This window comes from Syngnathus floridae, chromosome 5 (assembly GCF_059516105.1).
Source record: "Syngnathus floridae isolate MCC-2025c chromosome 5, RoL_Sflo_1.0, whole genome shotgun sequence".
NCBI lineage: Eukaryota > Metazoa > Chordata > Actinopteri > Syngnathiformes > Syngnathidae > Syngnathus > Syngnathus floridae.
In genome coordinates, this window is record NC_142417.1 from 8,117,466 (window position 1) to 8,134,310 (window position 16,845).

At 39.7% G+C, this 16,845-nt stretch overlaps 1 protein-coding gene across 1 annotated transcript in view; it reads left to right on the top strand.

Moving 5' to 3' along the window:
• The first annotated feature begins 10,421 nt into the window (after window positions 1-10,421).
• ssbp2a (single stranded DNA binding protein 2a) overlaps window positions 10,422-16,845 on the top strand; it is a 31,020-nt gene continuing 24,596 nt past the window's right edge. Inside the window, exon 1 of the mRNA XM_088377321.1 lies at window positions 10,422-10,575. Within this exon, the coding sequence (XP_088233447.1) occupies window positions 10,520-10,575 (56 nt within the window). The 5' untranslated portion in view covers window positions 10,422-10,519. The remainder of the gene's footprint in view (window positions 10,576-16,845) is intronic.

Here is a 16,845-nt window from a genome sequence, read left to right on the forward strand (position 1 = left end):
TCGGAAATTGCGCCTACTGCGCAGATGCAGAATAAAGTGGGCGGGGGTGGGGTGGGGTGGGGGAGCACAAGAACGAGATTCGGACCCTTGCATCCTGACCCCCTCTGCCGAAACCACTTGTACTCGCCAGGACTTCAAAACCGCTTGCACCCGTCAGGCTGTGGGCCTATCTATTTATTTATTTATTTATTTATTTATTTATTTATTTATTTATTTATTTATTTATTTATTTATTTATTTATTTATTTAATCACGGATTTGGCATTATGGTTGCGTTGTTTTATGGTCTGCTTCCTAATAAGTAAACCAACGGTTGGGTTGTATTGTACTAATTTCGGCACAAGGCGGTGCTGCTTGAATACCGGAGCTGCAATCCATCCAAAACAAAACAATTTAGTGTAAAATCTCACGGCACACCAACTAAACTTAACGACTGGTGACGTAAAATCTGTGCATTTTCAGTCAAACTGATGAATCTTGGTGAGCAATTGTCACGTTTAATCAAGAAAGAGAGAAAATGTATAGACAGGCAGGCAGACAGACAGATAGACATCATTTATGCTCTTCAACAAATTATACACTCGATGAGTGTTATTTCATGAAAAAAAGTATTTCTTCTTATATGAAACTCCAAAGAAAAAACTTGAAGGCCACACACATGGGCATAAATTGTACAGTAGAATCTCAGGTGGGTCTCACAATAAAGTTGAAACAAAAACAAACATGCAATATTTTATAATCACAACAGCCTGGCCGAGTTTTACCAGAGTGAGTTCATAAAAATCTCCCAAGAGGTTGTTGACCTTCACCTCCTATGCAGTTCTTTCTCTGTATAGAATATATTAGATGCTTGATTGATTTGTGAACAAGTTGAATATATATCTTTCCAAATTTCAACTCAGGCAACAAGGGACCTGCCGCTGGTGCCACGGAAAAATCTCGGTTAGGAAACCACGGGAAGAAAACAACAGTCCTCCAATTGGGGCATCTTTAGACACTAGATGGCACTATATACTTTATTAAAACACATCTTTGACAAAGTATGAAGTTGACTTTTTAGTATGAAACCAATGTGTGCGTGCGTGTGTGTGCGTGTTGAGGTGTGAGGTGCACTCTACCAGGTTCCTTTTTAAAAGACATCACAGTGGAATTTATACCAAAAATTACACTTTTATGGGTTTATGTTACACAACTGGTAGATAAAATGCTTATTTGCAGCCCATTGAATTTGACAACCCAGGAGATATACCTTGATCACTTTTCCTTGTCATTTGAAAGTAACAATGTGATGCCTTTGGCACTGGAGTAGTAAAGAAATGTTTTTCTGTTTTTGGTTCTAGTTCACTGATCCATGAAGACCCCTGCTTGCGTTATGATGGTCAGTCAAAAAGCACCCTGGCAGAATTATAAATCCGTGAAAGAATGAAGACATGTGGTTCAAGTATTTCCAAATGCAAAGTTTGCCAAATCTCCATCTGTTTAACATTTCTTTGGTGCCTTGTAAGCTTAAATGCAACTGACCTTATTTGGAGTGTTTACAGTGAAAAGAAGTTGGGATTAGTTTCAAGACCTGTGTAGTTTGTGTAGCTGTCTCAGTGTAAAATTCTGGGTTTGAATCTCAATTTAATCTTTTCTTTGTAGACTTAACATGTTCTTCCAATAATTGCTTTTTTTCTTTGGCTCAGGTTATTTTGAGACTTCAACGTGTCCAAGGTCTGAATGTGGTTGTCTGTTTTTATGTCATTGACTGGCAACCACCCCATCGTGTCGTCCGCTTCTCATCCAAAGTGGGCTGTGAAATGCTCCAACTCACCTCTGACCTTGAAAAGCAGAGGGGTCATGTAGGAAATGCATTGAAGAGTTTTGTGTAGGAGAATCATTCTGCTCTTTTTCAAATGTTTTTTTGCACAGCAGTTGAGTGGATATTTCAGCGAGGCAGATCTAAATCCAAATTGAAGTAAAATAACCAGGAGAATAAGCTCTGTTATTGATCTGTACTTTCTACACACTGTCTCTCTCCTGCAGTTAATCCACAGGGTCAGTTCTAATGACATTGAGAGGCTCCACCGCCAGTCGGCTTTGCTGCCATTTGCAATTTAGATGCAGGGAACGAAGGCTGTGCCGCCTATGAGGGAGAAAATGTGGAGGGAAAGTCAAGTAGAAGGGAAATAAGAAACGTGTTTTGTGTTAAACAGAAACCCAAGATCAAACTCAAGATGTTATGGTTGTCTGTTTATGAAGTTGTCAATTTGCCCAGGGAATCTTCACGCTTGGCCGAGTTGAGAGCTAAATAGTGAGGAAAGAGTTAACATTCCGAATTGTGCTGTTTTGCCGCTTTTTTGCACCCACCAAAAGGAATTCTTGTGGCAAAACAGGAAGCGGCGAAGGGAACAGTTGCCAGCCCTAATCTTGTGTAGATCCTCTGATAGCTTTCTCCACCACAAACAATGCGTGTCAGGACCGAGGTGGTTCAGAATAGTGCTGAAAGACTTGAAAACCAGGCACACATGAGCTCTTTGTCAGCTCAGGACTGATTAATTCTCACTCTGTGGTCATGTGATAAGTATGACCACCCGTGCACACACAATTACATACGTATATCATTCCAAAGCAAAGCAACATAGATTTTATATTTTTGATGTTTTACCATCTGCATTAACATCCAATCAGTGTCCTCTCTGTGTTTGTATGTGTTGGGAACATGCTGAATACAGAATCAGTGAGCATCCATCCCTAACCGTAATGACTGAAACAAGATCAAAATACCTTTATGGGATTTCCTGAAAGTTCAAGATAAAGTAAATCCGAGAAAGAAAAAAAAATCCTTTGCAGAAGATCATTTGCAACTAAAAAGCCAAAAGAGTTTTACTTGTGAGTTTCATGATTTAAGTGACAACGGTATTCGCCAAAAATTAAATTTCAGGTTTGCTTCTTTTCATTTCAAGTCTGAAATATTTTTGAATGAGCCCAATCAGCTCTCACCATCCACACCGCTTGTGTCTTGCCAGGGTGATCCTCGTGCGGAATAGAGAAAAAGTCAGTTTGAGGTGTGGCTTTTGCTCAAAGTCAAGGTGCAAAATAATTGGGAAATGGCATCTATTAGAATAGCGGTAACTACTTGAAGAATGTGGAACATACCTGCATCAGTTGTCTCTCAATAAAAACACCTGAACACAAACTACATGTTACATTCATCTGTCAGATTAATTTCTATGGTGTGGTTCTCAAAGAATGGAGTTCCGTCTCATTAAAACAAAAGAGCTGCTTTGTTCCAACGTCAGGCTAAATCCTCCCTCAGCAATTACCGTTCACCTTCCAAAGACCTCGGCTTGGAACAGAGCAACTCCGCTTCTTTTAAAGCAGGCAGTGAAGCATAAAAACATGACTGCATAGCTCTACAGGCAAAGAGAATGAACAGTCTTTTATTAGCTGACTAAAATTTGAGAATATGGGTGTGATTTTTTTTTTAGGTCTTGATGAAATGCACATAAAAGGGCATATTCAACTAACTATGTTTCACCAACATTATTTTTGGAAGGTTAATTGTGCCCCATAAAATCAAATCAAATTACTTTGTAGTATTATAGACACAATAAAGATTCTCACATGCAAGAAAAAAACGAATTTCCTCATGCTCAGCATTTTCTTACAGACGTGCATCGAGACGGTTTGGCAGCTAAGCTCCGTTCCATAAATCTTGTGCATGTTTTTGCAAATCATTTGTGTGGAAAAATGATTAATAAGCATCACAGCCTGAAATCACATTCCCGCTGCAAAGGTAGGTCAAATATTTGCCTTGAGCTGTTTAGCTTTTATAAAAACAAATCTGCCAGTCATCATATTCCATTCGATCTCCCATCTAAGAACTCTGTCACTCAAACCACCCTATCCTCTTTGTGTGCACTGCAGTTTTATTTCTCCAAGACAACCCGGAAAATTGATCAGCCCTAAAGGTTGTACATTTTGTCATTTGACCCTCATAAGAGAAAATGCACCTTTAAGTTGGACAAAATGCATGACATGTTAAAATTTTTTCTTTTTTGTTGAATTTTCAGTACAGTACTTAGACTAAAAGAAGGAAGCTCATCATGAACTGAAGAGGAACATAATAATAATAACAATAATAATAATAATAATAATAATAATAATAATAATAATAATAATAATAATAATAATAATAATAATAATAATGATAATAATAATAATATACAGACAACAGTTACGTGACATTCAAAAACAGCCTCAAAATGTCACTAAACACATGTTAAATGTAAATTAATCAATTTTAGCTGTTTAAATGAAAACAATTTTTTTGTATCCTTTTCTATTAAAAATCCATTTCGTCCATAATGACATTACATCAGTGCTGCTTTGCCATTTGACTAGGTAACTTACCCTTCTTGAACAATGGTTGACCCTTTTTTTTTTTTTTACACTTGACATTTAAGAATTTTAAGGGAAATTCTTGCGACACGAGTGCAACCTGACTCCTTCACACTATGACTTTGTTGTTTATCATTAAAGTTTATTTCAAACAGTGTCCTGGAATTCTCCTGAAGAAAATGCTTTTGAGTTGACCTAATTTCATTTTTTCCTAAAACCTGACCAGGGACAAACACTCCAAACCAGCTGAATCTAGAAGTCCTAAATGCATCATGCATGCATTTATTTGAAGGCAATATTGTGTGTATCGTCCTTGTTAAATAAGCATCAATTAAATGTTGCATTGAATGGAATTGAGATAAAAAAGTAAACACACACGCACACATTTGCGTTTTTTTGTTTTTTTTGTGGATCACTATCCTGATATCCCAGTGCTTATAAATGCACTTATATTGCGTTCCCTGAAATGGATATAGTTGAGCATTGGGCAATTCAGTGGGTCGTATATACTGCGCAATGCATCCACTTGACATCTGCTTGGAATGAGACTCGCCTTTCATCCGTCACAACCATATAGTCACAGTCAGCTTGAGTTTACATCTGAGCCAATGGGAGCCCTCTAGACCCAAGAGTCTATCGAGGGCAGTTAATACGGGCACGGAACCTCTGTCCTGACCTTGATGCTGGATCATCTATCATTTAGGCTTATAGATGCAATCAGGGTGAAAGGTGTTTCCAAATGAAAGGCTCTTAAAAAGCCCTTGTGTCCAACCTTGTATTGAGTCGGGTGAAAGCACAACAGAAGCTGCAATTGTTTGATTTTGTTTTGGCTATTTGACAAAAAAAAAAATCTCACATGTATGTATTATTAAAACACCTTTATGTTGCCAATTAGAGGTGTATTATTTGAATCACATAGTGGAAAATCTTTATTTAGCTAAAATAGTCACCTGATGAGCTAAGCATTAACTTCACAAAGGTCAGCTTTTAAAACAGGCAATTTGTTATGGGACAGTGGAGTACCTCTGGTTTAGGTAGATAGACTGTTGCTATCTTTTTATATACACATCAGCACTCTGCAGTCCGTTCACGTGCCTCCCAGCACAGATCATTGGGAATTTCACAGATAGGGAAACCTGCTTAGAATTAAACAAAAAGAAAAAAGAAGGGCAGCATGTACCTCCAGTTGTTAGAGGGTTTTCTGTTCTGCCTCACACACTGTCTTGTGTTTTAGGACGAGAAGGAAATAAGGCTGAGAAATGTTTTTTTTTTAGCCATGATAGTTGACACAGAGCTCAAAAGCTGCAGCTCATCAAGCCTTAGCAAGCACTTTTCACATGACAAAGTATATTTTAAAAATAAATTGACATAACACGCCAATGCAAACACTATTCATCATTATAGAAAGTCATTAGCCAAAACATGCTAAAAAAAAAATCCTCTTCTCACAGAATAATTGTTTTAATTTCAAAATGCGTTTTAGTAGTTTGTATTCAAATTTGCATCATAAACATGATTTGTATTTTTATTCTATCGCTGCATATACCTTCGAAGGTACAATGATCTCACCTACATAATTATCAAACATCTGGTGAGGACAAACACTTTCGTAACAAATCATTTACCGGCTGCCAAATTGCTGTAGAAATCAACATCATTGCCTATAAAAAAAAAGGTCCACGAGATACTTCTTATATTGGTATTGAGAGAGTTATTTGTGGACCATTAAAAATCATTTGATACTGTATGAGCTGTTATTACGACAAGGGCACAACGTCTTACAAGAATGTCCTACACTTAGAAGAAAGTCACAAAATTAAAACATTATAAACATTTACCAGCGTTCGGAAGGATCTTAAAAAATTAGAGCCATTTCCATAAATATTTTTGTCAACGATGCGAGTAAATTGTCTCCTGTGAAACGTGTCAATATTTTCATGACTTCCAGATTTTTTTCACTAATCATCTTTGGAGGGTTGATCACTTTTTCCATCATTAAGAAAATCCACGGTTAGGGGTTACATGTTTGTGAGCTTCATGTAGTGTTTAACTTGTCATGCTTTGCTTTTTTCTCTTGCAAGGCTTCTTAGGTGACTTGACTCATGTGAACATCCCAAATAAAAAAATAAAAATAAAATATTTTAAAAAAGTACTTTATTGGATCTCAATATCAGTCATTCCCAATCACTAATGTGCCACAAGATATTATCAGGTGGGCTGCAGGAAATTTAACTTGGTATGAAAATTAGTTATTTCAGAAGTCAAATTGGTGAGTGCAGGAAATTGAGACGAGATGATTGATTCAGTATATGTATTGTGTATATTTTTTCATGACTTTTTTTTTATGAGACTTTTCCAATTCAAGGTTGTGTGCCCATAACCATAAGAAACCATAAGAATAACGGACGCAGAATAACGTTCTCTCAAATGAATCACAACCGTTGCTGAATTGTTTGGAAACAATATGACAAGGTGTATATTGTTCGTACAATAATTCACCGAGGCGCTCGATTTAGTCAACTTCAATGCCAATTAATCTCGTTGTGTGGCAACTTTAATCGGTTGCCAACGAGTGTCTTTGCAAAAAGACACTCTCAGTGGAAATTGACGATTACAGAGCTTTACCAGGCTCTGTAAACAAAGGCTGTTCCCAACATGCCAAAACACTTGCATCGTATTAGGAGAGTGGGAAATTGTTCTTTGTGTAGGATTATATGAGTGTTGGTGGGACTGTAAGACAGACAGATGGTAGACAGACACTATGAAGGAAAAAAATAAATGACAATTTGCATTTTGTTATCCCTATTCCACACACACATGCAACTTGCCATTGATGACCTCAGGCAGATGGCCCGCTGCTGCAAAACTGAGAGGAAGAAACTCGTGGGGGGACTCAGACAGAAAGAAAGGCGAGAGAAATTGGAAAATAGCAAACAAAATTGAAGGGTGCAAACTTTTGCCAAGGTCTAATCATGTATCACTCCTAATCAGTAAGTGAAAAATTGTGATGTAGCTTACGGAGAGGACAGTTTATTTTCATGTGGGTAGATGAGATCCTATTAGAGCAACAAATTACACAGTGAAACGTTTGAGCATGTTGAATTGGATTTTCCATCATTGAAATGTCCAACATTCTTTTTTTGCCCATCATAAAATATAGAGATTTGCTTGGAATACTTTTGTAAGGTTGGTGATGATTTCAAAGCATATCATGAAATGTTTCCAAAATCTTATTCCTGTGCTGTACGTTATTTGAGTAATTTTGATTTTAAAACTACTTTTTAAATTCCTTACATTGTTTTTAAATGTCTTAAATTATTCTGCGTGTGTCTTTCCTTTGCCTTTAATTTTTTTTTTTTTTTTTTAAATGTTTTAGTTTTAATTCTGTGATGTTATTGTCAATGTGCTTTGGGTTTCTATATCTCCATCCAACCATGCAGTTATTCGAAAACTGTGTTTTAAACTCAAGTTGCTCACTCGGACACCCAGAGTATAATATTTGATCATGTGATCATAATTTATCTCATGGTATACAACCCCCCCATCATACTTTCACCTCTCTTCGCCCACATCATCCTTATTCTCCCCCCCCCCCCCCCCCTCCTGCTTTGTCTTCCTCCCCATCCTCTCAAACACGTGGCTGTTGCATGTGAGTGGTTGTCATGGAGATCAACCCAGAGGGACTCATCCCAAAACCGAAAGTTCTGATTGTCAGAAATAGAACAGTCTCTGGGGGAAAGGGGGTTAATTTGGTTCTGGGAGGAAGTGCGAATGGGGCAAGAGGGGCGTAGTGATAAACAAGGGGGCAAAGTGTAGTTTTGGGGGGGTGTCAGAGATAACAGAAGAGAACAAGGCAGCATCCTCTCCAAGTGGGTCACATCGCAGGAGCATTGCGTAAGCATAAACACTGCCGTCCCTGTGCTACGTCCTTACTTTGCACACACCTGCACACACACATGCACTCTTTGCAAAGAGCTTACTGTTCATGGATCTGCCTTTTTGAAACAGCCTGTTGTGTTTGTTTCACAGGCTGAATGGTGCCATGCTGTTGTCCACCTTGCTCCTCTCATGTCCCTTCCTCTCAGTGGATTTGTTATATTGTGACAACCTGTGGAGTGGATCCGCCTCAATGTTGACTGCCAGGATGACTTAGCAACTATTCCCTACTGCAAACCCTGAAAACACATAACAGCCTGTAAGAAGTACACAAAAGCACAGAATTCAACTTCAGTTCATTACATTATAGTGCAGAATCACAACAGAAGTTATTTCAAAATACTTTATACAAGGAGCAGGCCTTGAACCCCATTTCTCACTTAATTGTGGATAAATAATATATCAAGAATTATATATATAAAATATAAATATACATATATAATAATTTTCATGAGGATTTTTGTGTTGTACTCATCATGCTCTCTTTCAATACAATACATTTGTTTAAATGTGTTTGTATTGTTCTGAAATTTTGTTTAAAGACCCTAAAACCATTTAAGTGCCGTAAATACTATAAAAAACATGCATAGGGTGTATTTAAATAGGATACTTCTAAATCAGAGATTTTTAGTTATTGTGTGGGGGGTTCTCCAACTCAATAAAGGGGGTGATTACTGTATAACAAGACTCACAAACATACATTCTTTATCCTCCGTGAAAAATGACTCATTTTACCGCAACTTATTGAGGAGTTATGACCATCTCCCCCAGCTGCACGTATATCTGTATGTCTGTATTATACTGCTCCCTGGTGGCCAAGGTGAGCACATCAGAAGGAGCGATCAATCATGCGCATACTGTTTCTTTTCTTTTTTTTCTTTTTTTTTTTACATTTTTATTCAATTGCCTTCCGTGGGAAAGATAATTTGAGATATGATAAGATAAAGATTTGATATCTGAGATAAGCAGGGTTATGGTATGAATCAAACCAGGTCGTTTTGTCTTAGTTGGTTCTTTTTCCAATCACTCACTGTGGCTGCTTCCTATTGATCTGCATTTTGTTTCGGTTTGTTGGTTGCTTTCCACTTTTGTGTGGTTCCGAGTTGAATGGTTAAGGCAGTTGTAGTTGGACTATAAATCATTGCAGACCAGCTTTATTAAAGTCCAAATACCAATGATATTCAAACAACTACAATTTCTATTGTTAAAATGTCATCAATTGGGGAGAACCACGGATATGTATATGGGTGAGAATCAAGCAATCATGAAGCTGAGCAAGGATGGAAAATCAATCAGTTGTTTCACAAACAGCGGCCATAGCAAAATAGCCATTTTGAATGCTCAGAATAAGCATCGGTGGTCAATACAACGAATGTCAAAGGTCAACCTGCAGACTTAAACCCTACAGAGGATGCATTTTACTTGCTTAAGAGGAGACTGCATCCTCTCAAAATATTCAACAATGGAGAGAGGTTGTGGTGAAAGCATCAAAAAAAGAATGCAAGTTTGGCGAGAAGTTACTGCTTGTCATTCATCGTAATGTAATACACAAACTAGGGAGTTTCCTCCAACAGGTGATTGTTTTGCTCGTCTCTCCTCCACCCTCCGTTTTTACCAGTGTTGTGACGCATTCATACACGTGTTTGCACACGTATGTAAATAAACACAGCTGCGACGCAGCCTGTATGTGTTTTATGCACAATCCACAGTATGCGCTTGTGTATGTGTGCATGTATAGGCGGAGGGTGTGATCATAAAAAAAAAGGAGCAGCCAAGCCAGTTGTTGGACGGTTTCAAATTCCCCTTTGCACTGACAGAGGAGGGAGGATGTGAGTACGTGTGCGCGCGCGCGCTCGCACGCTCACTGTACGTGTGTGTACGTGTGCGTGTGTGTGTGAGTCAGGAGAGCAGTTCCAATCAGGGAAGAAATGACAGACAGATACACAGACAGACACACAGACCTCAGAAATGAAAAGCAGAGGGGAGAGACAGACAGGATAGGGTGAGCAGGGGGCGGGGCTATGTTGGATAGGCGTGGCTTTTACGGCGTCACCCGCGGTTGCCTCTGCGAGTGGGCGGTCCTGCGCGAGGCGGCATCCAATAGGAGCGGACGCTGGTCGTGTCGCCATGGTGACGGGGCTGTGCCCAAGGAGGTTGTGATGGGTTGACAGGTGCGTGACAATCGGAGCTCTCTGCAAGCATGTACGCCAAAGGCAAGAGCAGCAACGTGCCGTCCGACAGCCAAGCCAGAGAAAAGTAAGTTTTCTGAATGGGGGAGGAAACCAAGGGTGATGGAGGAGGTGGGCGGGGAGGGTCTTGCGTGCAGCCGCGCTCAAGCTTGCAAACACGGAGTCGCGGGATTCAGCTCCCCTGCTCCGGCTTGGAAAGTTGACCCGCTTGCTTTATTCTAGGAAAGACGGACACTTTGGACGTCTTTTTTTCTTGATTTTGTTCCTTGACAACATGGTTACAATACAATGCGCAGTTGTCTGTCTAATTTTAGGTTTGGTGTGCGAAATATGAACTTGTGAATCGCTTTTGTACAAGCATTTCAAATACTGGCGGATAACAGTGTAATAATCCACATGCAAATAAGAAACTACCGGTAGACAGTGCGTGGATGCACATGGAGGAAGTGCGCGCATTCGCCTGCTGCATGCATGTGTGCTCGGAATTCTCGAAAAATAATTCTGTTTTGGAGATTTGCGTAGACGATTTAACGCTAATCGGAAAGTGCTTGTCTTTTTTATATTCACATCTAGCTAATCTAACAAATCTAGGTGCTTATGGACAAAAGCATGTTGTCTAACGCACTGTATACGTTTTCCTTTACCATTCGTAAATGTTTCTCTTCTGTTCTCGTCCAATATTGTTTATTTGCACTGTATTACTGTATTATGTTGTCAGAAAAGCTTGACAATTTGTTCTTGAAAGTTTTGAAGAAGTGCTTGACTGTTGACAGATGACACTTTTCCAAGTGAAAACTTGGGTTTGAGTAAATTGCCAGTGGATAATGATATGCAACACATTCTGTCAGCCGGCATTATTACTTGACGTATTACGTAAGACGTTGCTCTCCTTATAAACTGTATTTATTTCCTCATTTTAAAATGTTAATCCCGCTATTCAACTCGTCAGAGGAGAGACATCAGAATTTGGGTGCTTTGTTTACTTACTTGTTTTTCTGTCTTACTCAGTAGAACAACTAAAACTGTTATCTCCCCTTTCCCCTGTGCCCCTGTGCACTACAATTGCTGTTTGGTTACAGCATCAGTGTAAGACAAAAAAAACCGGTGGATATAATCCATAATCATTTCAAATCTACCCGATTATTTTAGTCAGAAAGAAATGATGAAATAAAGCATAAATTCTACCTACACTTTAGTAACAACAAAGGTTACCCAGAAAAACACTGGAAAAAAAACAACCTATAGCAATGCTGCAATTAATCGACAAGAGCAATCAATTCAATCATTATTTTGAAAATCGATTATTGGTTATACTAATTTGATTAGCTCTCAAAACAACCTCGAAAACAAGTGGAATGGAGAAATGAAAAACATATTCAAATCATCTAAACAAATGCAGCAACTTCCTCAAACAACTTTGTACTTTCTTTTATAAAATTAGGACTTTATCAACATGTCAAAGCAGTCCACTGACAAGTTAGTCCATGAACTATATGCTGTCCATTCAGAAGGTCTTGAAGTTGCATCAATGCAGTTACCGAGATGCTAATTTCATCATCATAGGGGAACTCGCTCCATTCTGTTTTTGACACTCGAGTGTGGTTCAAAATTTTAAATTTGGTCCTTTTTTTATTTTTTTATTATGATTTCTACTGCAGGCTGCACAGTAGACAAGTGGATAACACATCTTAACAGTTATGTGAGAGGGTTGGAATCTTTTGTCTTTTCTGAAGGGCGCTTTCAAGTTTGCGTACTTCCTCCCACATTCCAAAATTATAGGTGTGAATGTTCATGTCTGTCTCGAAATGTGCCATGCTAATGACTGGCAACCAGTCCAGCGTGTAGTCTGCATCTCAGACAAAGTCAGCGAGGATAGGCTCCAGCTCACCCACAAGCCTAATGAGGACAAGAAAGGAAAGATGGATGATTGAAAAATTACCTTTCTCCTTAGATTGGTAGGAAAAAATACATGGGCTTTTATGCCTGATAGGAAGGGGTGTTCCTTGAGAATTAATAAATTTGGTTCCTTGCCCAATTTTTGTTTTCATAAAAAATTTGGTTCAGTCTCAGTCAAATTAATATTAGTGTCTCCTTTCTTGATTTTTTTTCAAATAGTTCTTCCTTTTGTGTTGCTTACATTCAGTGTGTTACGGTCTACACTGTTGCACCTATAAGATCTTACAAACTTCTTAATTTTACTTTATGGGTTAAATACAATTTGTAGTTATCTGTGCACAGAAAGGGAGGTTAATCTTGTGCGCCAGTGCCAAGGCTGTGACAAAATACAGGACTGTCTGACAAGATGGAAACGCTGCGAAAGGCAAAAGGCAGGCAAGGGCGAGATTAATTTCGTTCTTAACAAGCTGCCTTGTTTATCAGTGGCGTGTATCAGAGAGGCAGAGCGGGTCCGACTGCTGCTGCCGAGCCGTTGTTTCTCATTTCTGCTGCACAGCGGGCCATCAAAGAGCGAGCGAGGGCGACACCAGATTAGAGAGCGAGAGAGAGGGAATGAGCTGGGGTGATGGAATTTGCTGGATCATTAGTTCATTGGTTGTAGTGTTGACCTCAGGATGGACCTGTGCAGGCTCACATACATGCGTTTGAAATCTAAATGCATTTGACCTCCGTGTAACTGCTCATCTGATGTGTCCCGTGTGTCCTTGGTGCACATGCACATAAAATGTGCTTTTAAAATAACTCACAGTCTGCACAATGTGCCTGAGATTTGGGTATCGACAAAAGGAGACCGCGTTTTCTCTTTCTCCGCAAATGTTGTCCACATTCGTCTTTTTAATAGGCACAAATGGTTTTAAATAGCAGCAAACCTCTTTGTTCTGGATAACAAAAAAAAGACTTTACAAAAGAAAGACATCCACAGCTACAATTAAGTCTACAGGTCGCAAATACCCCCAAATGACCTTTTTGTGAGTGATAGGTCCTCATTAGTGAACCAAATAATTACAGCAACAACAAAGGCGGCAACAGATGACGTGCACATACTAGCTCTGATCGGCTACACCATTAAAAGTGGCCATAAATCCTCCATTTATGAGGATCATAATGTTCAATTTTATTTGGAGAGAGGTGTTGATTTATTTTAGTGCTCTTTTAGGATGTTGCGATTTGCTGTAGAACTGCATACGGTGATACCGAAAGGTGTTCCTAATATTTTGTATGTGCCATAAAGCAGTGACCGGAGTGCAGCCATCAGAATCCACCCTTTCATAAACATGTAATGCAAAGGTTTTGCCTTAATTGACAGGTAAATGGCTGTCAAGTCCTCATTGGCCGCTATGGCAACCACAGGCTTTCCCTGTGATTACGCTCTTCCTCATACTCTCACATAGGGCATTTCCAGAATCAGGCTTCGTGTGAGTGTCTGAGGGTGAGCTGTGGCTAATAGCAGCTCCCGCGTCAGTGTAGGGGTGGCATTACAATAAGTTAGTATTCTGTAAAATCCCACAATACTGGAAGGAGCAGCAATAGGTCGTAACAGTGAGAGCATGCGTTAACCAGAGGGCATATTCAGACAAAACCGCTTTATCGTACCAAGTGCTGACACTGTTCCCCACTGCCCCTATGCTGCACTCATTCATCCTTCAACATGTTTGCCACCACTCTATGATGCAGCACTGCATAAGTACAACTCCCATGATTTTCACTCACACAATATTAAAATGAAATTTAATATAGTCTGTTTTGGAAATTATGGAATGTATTTCAAATGACATTTGTTGATTTTCATTTTTCCCCCCAAGCAGTTAACACCACAGTTATTTAGGCAGGCCTTCCAGTCCGATTTAATGGGGTCCATTTTATTAGCTGTATGATGTTTGTAATTCCGTTTGTGTGAAATAGTTTTGGCATGCCACAGAGCGTAGGCGATTCTAGTCCATTTTGGGGGTGCTGAAATAAATCAAAGCACCCCCAAACTTATGAGAAATGTTAAAATCTACTGTCAGTCCTTCTTTTAAAAGATAAACCATGAAGTAATTGTACCACAACTGTTTTGTTTACTGGAGTACATTGTACCTTGAGGGACATCAATATTTGACTTGCAAGTGTGACGTAGCAAAATCCGGGTTTACATGGTGTGTCACTGTATCATGTAAGGTGAAGATGTTTTGCTTGTTTAGTATGTTTTACAGTTTGTTTGTCGCAACATGCAAAGCTGATGACTTCTCTGTCTGTTCTGTCAATCAAGTGTTGATTGCGATTAAGAGTGACAGGACATGGCCGCACTTTGTGTACGACAGTTGTTCAACAAGTTTAACAGCACTGACAAAATCCACATACAGGAGGTCTGGCTTTGTGGCACAACGTTTTCATTACATTACAACGGTACAACTTGTGGAGCATGCATGCCCAACTTAACATAACGACAATTAAATAATTAAAATCATATATGATAATAATAATTAAAATGTTTATTCTACTAGATTAACAGTAAAAGCAATCATCATACACCGCATTTGTATGCATTGTTGTTAAGTTGGAAATGCAGATGGTATACTGGTGGAGGCCTAGCTGTTCATGGAGCTGTGGCTCATCATCGCACACCCGAACAAACCACCCACGCACGCACGCACACACATACGTACACACACACGCAATCACGCACGCAGACACACAGCCCACTTCTGAACCAAGACGCTTATAAACTCCACCAGGAGGCTGCCATTGTAGGCCGAGGCACTGCATTGCATGCTGGGAGTGTCTCCTACAGAAAAAAATAGGTTGCCAGTCTGGCTCTGATGGAATGAGTTTCATTACAATGAAATCAGAGCAGTGCACACACAACACTTGCACACATGCACCCCCTCTTCACACACACATGCATTTGCACACTCATACACACACATGCACTATTTAAAAAAAAATCTGATTATTATTGTTGTTGTTGTTGCTAATAAGTTACTTTTGTTACACCCTGTTAAAAAAAAAAAAAATCGAAATGTCATTTTTTTAACTGCCCAAAGTTTGAAGTTGACTAGTTAGGAGAGCAACTTAACGAGTGCCTGTCAGCCTAGTGAGAGTGACAAGCGTAAACCATGTTTCAGGTGATATCAAGTGACGCATATTGTTATGTTGGTTTGACCCATCTGGCTGAAAAACAGCAGGCTTTCTGAGAGACAGTATTCACATGAGTGTTGGATAACAGCGGTTTGCAACTCCGTAAACCCAGCTGAGTTGTCTGCTTCCTCCATATGTTTCATCCCTCATAATCAATCGCCATCTGTCCTCCATGCTGAATGGGAATGACAATAGTACGCCATTATTACTTACACAGCTATGACATGTGACAATCCACAACAATAACAATTTGAAAATCACAATTCCACTTCGTAATAGTTAAAGGCATCACTCCAAATGTTGGCGACTGAGTTATTGTCCATTTAATGTCTCTCATATGTCGTGGGCATGTCCTTTTAAACCACACCTTGCTCAACTGTTGACTGTCACTCAAATATCACAACTGAAGACAGCAGTGTCTATAAAAACGAAGGTGATGACAAATCACGTTTGGAGGCTCACCTTCAAAATTCTGTAGTTACCGTGGACAAATAATCACAACTTGCACACATTGGAAGCGATGTATGCACCCAAGTGTGGCAAAAAGATCAAGACAAAGGTGATGACAGCTTCTGAAATTGTCACTGAAGATGTATTTGAACCTGCTAAACACACCGGCGCTGCATGCTAAAAGTTTCCTTTCATCCGCCGGCATCCCCAGAGCCGACGGAGCGCTTACGGAACTATCAAAGCCAGTCGCAACATTCTATTGAAGGTGGGTGTTTTCTTTGCGTGTTCCTCTGATGAACACAAACAGACATGGGACAGGGAGATGTGTCAGTCAAGAGACGGGAGCCTGTCGACGGGTACTGTAAGCCTCTGGGTCCTTGGGAATGGATCAAGGCTACAAAGGACCTCATTCGGCATCAGATGGCATGCGAGGGGAAGAAAGGTGGCGAGGGCAAAGCATCTCCACCGTCTTTTGTCACACCTTTGAAAAGATGGCTGAGTGAATTTATCAATGTTTGTCCCTCGGGAGCTGGTGGGTGTCCTCAAGTGCTTCTGTTTTAATTAGAAACCCACCATTACTTCTCCCTTCCCTCCACTTTACCTCCTTTTTAATATATCTAATTGTCACTTGGCTCTGTAAAGGAACGCCTGCACTTTTCCAATAAGAAGACTGCACTCTGGGTGAGACACTCATGATCTGTTTTGTTGCCATTGGCCGTGTTGTTAGCGGCCGCATTTGTGGTTTTCTCAGGAAGTTTTGTGTTGGATAGTGGAGACGACGCATGTGCTCAGCTCTACTGTTAACCACAGCAGC